The 6,366-nt window shown below is 45.1% G+C and overlaps 1 protein-coding gene across 1 annotated transcript; it reads right to left on the bottom strand.

Annotated features, from left to right (window-relative positions):
* Positions 1–695: 695 nt before the first annotated feature.
* On the bottom strand, positions 696–6,096 carry NPPC (natriuretic peptide C). The gene is made up of 3 exons (XM_044291210.1): positions 5,905–6,096; positions 2,514–2,801; positions 696–1,108 (listed from the first exon to the last, which is right to left on the bottom strand). Exons 1-2 carry the CDS (start codon positions 5,995–5,997, stop codon positions 2,538–2,540), a joined length of 357 nt encoding a protein of 118 aa, XP_044147145.1. The 5' UTR covers positions 5,998–6,096; the 3' UTR covers positions 696–1,108; positions 2,514–2,537.
* Positions 6,097–6,366: the final 270 nt, after the last annotated feature.

The raw sequence follows: 6,366 nt of genomic DNA, 5'->3' as shown, positions 1-6,366 counted from the left end.
TTCCATTCATGTCATTTGTAGCATTGGAGCTTGTTTACTTGGCCATAAGATCAACATAAAACTGACATCAGACTAAGGGCTTGTTCACATGACCGTGTGAAGCCCGTGGACCCCAGATTGCGGTCCGCAATGCACGGGCACCGACCGTAGCCCAGCCGCATTGGGGATCGCGGACCCATTCACTTGAATGGGTCCGCCATCCGTCCGTTCTGCAAAAAGATAGAGCAAGTTCTATCTTTTTGCGGTGCAGAGGCACGGAACGGAACCCCAGGAAGCATTCCATAGTGTTCCGTTCCGTATCTCCGGACCCATTGAAGTGAATGGGTCCGCATCTGTAAGGCGGAATGCACACGGAACGGTGCCTGTGTATTGCGGATCCGCAAAATGGGGGCCGCAATACGGCAACGGGCAGCGCACATTCATGTGAATGAGCCCTAACAGATAGGAATAAAAATAGTGAAGCAGCTACTAAGGGTTCGAGACCGACCTTTGTCCCAGAAAGCACTGCAGTCTTACCCTATTATTTTGCGGACGTTGGACAAGCATTACTGACCTCTCTGGTAGAGGCAGGTCATTACTATGAACATGGCGGGTTGGTAACTGAACTCCGGTGCTTCAGTACAGCGCAAACAGTAGCTCAAAACATTCTGTAGATGAGCTGTCAAGGGTTGAATCTCAGGGTAGAGTTAAAGTCAGGCGTCTGATGGTTTAATTGCAACCTGGGGACGATTTCCTTGCAGCTCAAAGGTTGTCAGTCCATGAATTAGGAATGGTTTTGCACTCAGAGAGCCTAGTCACTCTACATGTGGAGAGCCCACGGGACAGTCTGCTTGGCCACCTGAAAGGTGAAGCACGTGTCTGAACACTGATATGTAAACTTCTAGGCGGCCCTCATGACAGATGCGTATACGGAGCGCACATTAATGGCTCTTGTGCGCTGGCGACAAAATGATGGCAGACACGTGGCAACAGCAGGTCCTATGTCCCATCGTACCGGGCCTGTCCCCTCACTGTAAAATCTTCTGGAAACGTAAGATTCTCAGCTGGGCGTCTACACTAAGACAGGATAATGACCAGTGATCAGAAAACCGTTGTCGATGTTAGGAGCCTGAAAGAGAAAAAGACTTTGGATCAGTCGTGTTATTAGCATATGGCCGGCCAGGTTTCTGACTTCTCTCATACGGCACTTCGAGGCTTGTAACAGCACATGGAAAATGCAGATGGAATTATGATCCTAGTTATTAATAACACAGCCCCGGGATTTTCAATGCCAGAAGCCTGGGAAGCGCAGCTCTGGCCTCAAATCATTCATTTTCCTCGAGTTGTCACCGTATTCCTCCCACAGGCTGAAAACTTCTGTTGCACAGGCAAAGCCTGGGTATAGAGCGCTTGTTAGGCACCGCAGCGTTAAGATTGACATTGCTTGGAATAAATCAGCAGGCAATGACAATGTGGCGCTGTGTTATACGCACGCTGTAATCAGCTCGTGTCAATTACACGTTTAGGGATGATCTCATAGACTAGTTGTGATGTACCCTACCTGGAGATATCAGGAGAGCTATATAAGTACACTGTGATAAGCGATGAAGTCACTGTCGGACTAACTGGTCAACCTTTAGATCAGGCATCCTCAAACTGCGGCCCTCCAGCTGTTGCAAAACTACAACTCCCAGCATGCCTGAACAGCCTACAGGTATCAGCCTACAGCAGGGCATTGTGGGAGTTGTAGCTTTACAACAGCTGGAGGGCAGCAGTTTGAGGATGCCTGCTTTAGATGAACTCCACCAAATACATCTATATTCACTAACGGCCAGAACGGCAATTAAAACTGTAATAATGGGTTGCTGAATTGTCCAGGAACACCCACTGTCATTTTAAAGGATATCCGACACACCCAATAAATAAATCCTGGAATATTGCACGTGATACATATAAGAGTCCTTCATCCAGTGGAAGGAGCTGAATCATGAACCTTTTTTACATTTCTGTTGGTCAAGAGGCATTGGAACCCTTATATACATATGCAGACCGTAAGATGGTGGGGGAGGCATGTTAACCCATTAGTGTCTCTTAATATTTGTTATCAAATTAAAAGGTCTGTCTGGTGAAAGAATCCTTTACAATGCAATTCCTTTTAGCCTACAGTCTGTGGTTCTAGAAAACAAACATAGACATATTCAAGTGCAATCTTGCCTTCCTGTCTTAACGCCTACCATTATTTGTTCGATTTAAGGTTTTTCAATGTTGTCTTTTTTTTGAAAGTCAGTTTCCAAGAATGTATTTGTAGTTCTAATGTGTAGTAACTAATTACCTATGTATAACTGAATAAAAGCTGGAATTCAAGGTTGAACTTGAACTGTGCTAGAAAAGGTGAAAACCAGATCCTGACTAAATAATGAGGGTCTGAATTCATGCTACTGTGTGTCAGGAGGAATAAGTGACGTTTTTGTGTTCATACATAAGACTGTTTAGGAGAACAATAAAGTCAACTGTAAAGAGTAGTTCATACTGACCACCACAAGATGGTGCTCCAACTTCTAGCACCCCAAGCCACTCATGGTTCCGATGCGGTCCAGTTTGAGGCCAAAACAGCCTTTGGGTAGCCCCTTTTTAGACATGCCTTTAGATTTGCGGTTGTTGGGGTATTCGTTGGCGAACCTGCTCCACGCTGCCCTTGACCGCGTATCTATGCGTAGGTCTCTGAGAAGTCGAGCACGAGTCTTGGGGTCAATGACTCTTTCTCCCCTTTCTCCAGAGGCCAAATATTCTGCGAGTTCTTCCCCTAATAATGCACGCAGTGACTGCAAGATAAAAAAGGCAAAATACGGATGGTCATTAGTCAACGTATTTTTAGATAACACAAACTGACCATTAAATCACATTGGAAAGTTGGCAAAAATAGGATGTTTTTTTAAAGTGATTATTTAGTGAAAGGAAAGATGATGGACTACAAATATTTGATCGCTTTGGTTCGACTTCAAGGACAGTTCCGCTTGAGCTCGAGTGGAGAAGCGGAATACCAGCAGGCACTGTGTGAAGGAAGCTATGGAGATGAAATGCCTGCATTGCATGGTGCACTGGAGCTAGGGATGATGTAGTCGAATGACAGAAGTGATGTCTCGACTTGTCTCTCACTGAAAACAACTAGCAGACTTGGTTTTCAAGATATCACACTTCCTATCAGTATTATCAGTGATCGCCCCTGGATGACAAGTGATAACCTGATAAGATCGGCTGCCCTTCTATATCAAGCACTGCACAACAAGGTGGCAGCCCTGGTCACGTCGGGCACATCCGCTGCCTATAAAGAGGGGTATATAGTGCAATAAAGGACTTTATTTTTAGAGTGCCACGAGAAGTATTGTGTTGACTACGTGGTGGACTCTGAGCTGGAGATTGCCTGTCGCTGCATTATGTCATGGGCCGTACTGTTCGCCTGTTTAGTAACCCTTTCCATACCAGCGGTGGTTAATATTGCGCCAAATGTGCACAAAGAAACCAATGCACCAAACTATGAACCTCATTCACTTAGTCTCAGTAGCGCAGCCCAGATTAAGTCATTATATCCTAATCCTTCCCCTTCTCTTATGTTTCCCTCGTAGTGCTGGCAAATCTTCCTCAGGGAGAGAAAAGGGTTAATCCTCCAGACATTTTTCCGTGCCTGGCGGTTGCATTTATGATGCAGATTGACCACTGATTTAAATATAATGTCAGGCGACCACCTGCTAAACTAATTTGGGAGCCTAATATCATTTATATCCCTCAGTGTCTTACTCCGGGGAGCTATATATATATATATATATATATACATACATACATACACACACACATACCGCTGTCACCATGCACGTTTCTACAGATCTCAGCATGACAAGGGGCAAACCTGGCATTTTTACCAGGCAGAAAGGAGCCTACATCACACTTCAGCTAAATATTGAGTTATTTTTTTATAAAAACTGTTGTACAGGTATTTGAACTCAATTCCGTCAGTTTTTGGGTAATGAGCCCCCTCCCCACAGACAATGGGACAGATTTATCATTAGCTCAAGTCGGAGTGAAAAAGTCACAAATTTTTGCGCAATCGCTAAAACTGAGCAAAAATGTGCGACTTTTATTGGCTCTGCGCTATGCTCGCCAGTTTTCTGAAAGTGGGCGTGTTTTCTTATGTAAATGAATCTCTAGACAGATTTACTATTGTGACAATTTAAAAAAGTCGCTAAAAATTGCAAAATTTCCCTCCAGTGAGGACCATGCTTATCTTATGAGACTTTTTAATAGAACAACGCAACTTTTTCGTAAAGATGTGCGACTTTTGTAAAGCCGCTTACTGAAGGATAAACTGCTACCGTCCAACCACATTCATCACAGTATTAAAGGACCATTAATAAATCTGACTTAGCCAAAAGTGACTTTGGACTTATGTAAAAGTGGAGTAAGATGTCAGTGTAATGATAAATCTGGCCCATTATGTCTATCTATGTGCAGATTGAATTTGTCATTTACCTTGTATCTGCATCATGAGGGTAAGAAAATGCACCTGCAGCTCAAGTCACAAACAGCACATTGTGCAATTGGCAGATGTAGCAGAGCTCGTTTTGTCATTTGTCAAATTTCCAGGTTTAGGACTCATGCATACAAGGTATTTTCTTTCCATATCCGTTCCGTTTTTTTGCGTATCAGTTTTTTATGCGGACCGCAAAATACATACGGTCGTGTGCATGAGCCCTTACTTTATGGGGTTATATAAGGCCACCCATGGACAGAGCATACTGTGCCCGTCTAATAACCATAGATTACAACATTTTCTATTGCTATTCCATTTCTGCCATGTTGTAATACTGATACGATTATTTCTAGTAATGATCTGTTTTCCTCTGTTCTCCATCCACAATCTGAGCATCTTCTGGTACCCGGCCAGACACCTGGAGTCTACAGGAATAAAATATCTCACTTGTCTGTACAGAGTTGGCTGGCTGCATACAGTGTCCTAAATGTGTGGTCTCCCTGATAGCTAAAGCTGCCCATAGGGATCAGTTCTCTCTTGGCAGATCCCATTGTTTTCAGCAGAATTTGCTAACAATTCTTAGAAGTACAACAGAACAAATGTCTCAGGGCTGGATTTCATCGAGGGAGTCATTGTGATATCTGCCAGCCTATCATGCCAATAGGTGATTGGTCCCTAGTCGGGAAAATACGAACACGGACAATCAAACAGCTCCATCTCCTAGGAATGGCATCTGCCCTGCAGAAAAACAGTAATCCCCAATTACTGTGATCACTGGGATTGCACAGCGTAAACCCTAATCTCATAGATAACCCCATTAAGGGGAATGGCAGCGTATTATTTTGCTGGCAGGGGAAGTATTTTCCAGGATATACTGTGACTCAATGTGGGAACTTGTATACTTGGCATCAAAATGGGATCTGGAAACCTTTCCCAATAATACCCTTAATATTAATGTGAATGATATGTAAATATCCCAATGTATGACCCAACCAGATGCCCCAAGTGGTATGACTGGGGTCCAAATCTGTGACCACCGAGTGCTAGCTTGGGGACAAGGGAATAGCCCTATCACCAATGTTATAGTGCTGTATACTATGACCTCCATATACAGGAGGCACCAACAACTGGACTTTATGAAGCCCTGGTCTTCTAGGAAGAATCGCTGATTTGGAGAAACCTGTCAGTTCTCCTTCTCTATGGCATAGGAACCTAAACTAGATGAAACTGTGTGCCCCCTCTCCTGTGCCACCTGTCACCGCTGGGGTGAGAGTCAGAGACATGAGTGTGCCCGGGGATGGCGGAAAGTGAGCAGAAACTTTGGAAAGAGCCCTGGAAGGAAAGTGAGGAGGATGGGAGAAGAAGACAAAGGATGGAAGAAGCTTCAGGTGGTCACTGACCTTCTGATGTGCCTGGACTACGGGCTTCGCCTCCGTCCTGCAGCACAGCACAGCCAGCACTATTCCCCAGCTGACAATATGGCAGAGGTGCATCCTAACTGTGGAAGTCAGTCTCCTCAGGGCAAGAAATCCTGTCGGGTTACGAGTGGCAGAGGAGCTGGTGACTTGTAGTCCCTCCTCCTGTTAGTCCTGGCTTTCTGTAAGTCTCATATCAGCAGCCCATTCATTTTATAAAGCCGGGGCGGTGACGTCACCGCAGTGATAGGAGGTTCTGTAACCCTTTCCCCGACCTCTGGGTGCGCTGTTTATTTGTTTACCGGGCACAGCTTCCCCTCAGGTGTCTGCCCAGGTCCCGCCGCTGCTGCCCGCTCTTCACCCGTCCACCCCGTCTCATATCACCTCGCGGTGCCAGGACGCCAAGAGTTAACTTTCTCCTTGGCACTCTCAGATATCTGCTTTATT

Source organism: Bufo gargarizans, chromosome 4, assembly GCF_014858855.1.
Source record: "Bufo gargarizans isolate SCDJY-AF-19 chromosome 4, ASM1485885v1, whole genome shotgun sequence".
In the NCBI taxonomy this organism is placed as follows: domain Eukaryota; kingdom Metazoa; phylum Chordata; class Amphibia; order Anura; family Bufonidae; genus Bufo; species Bufo gargarizans.
The sequence above is the reverse complement of the archived record's forward strand: the minus strand, read 5'-3'. Positions and strand labels throughout refer to the sequence as shown.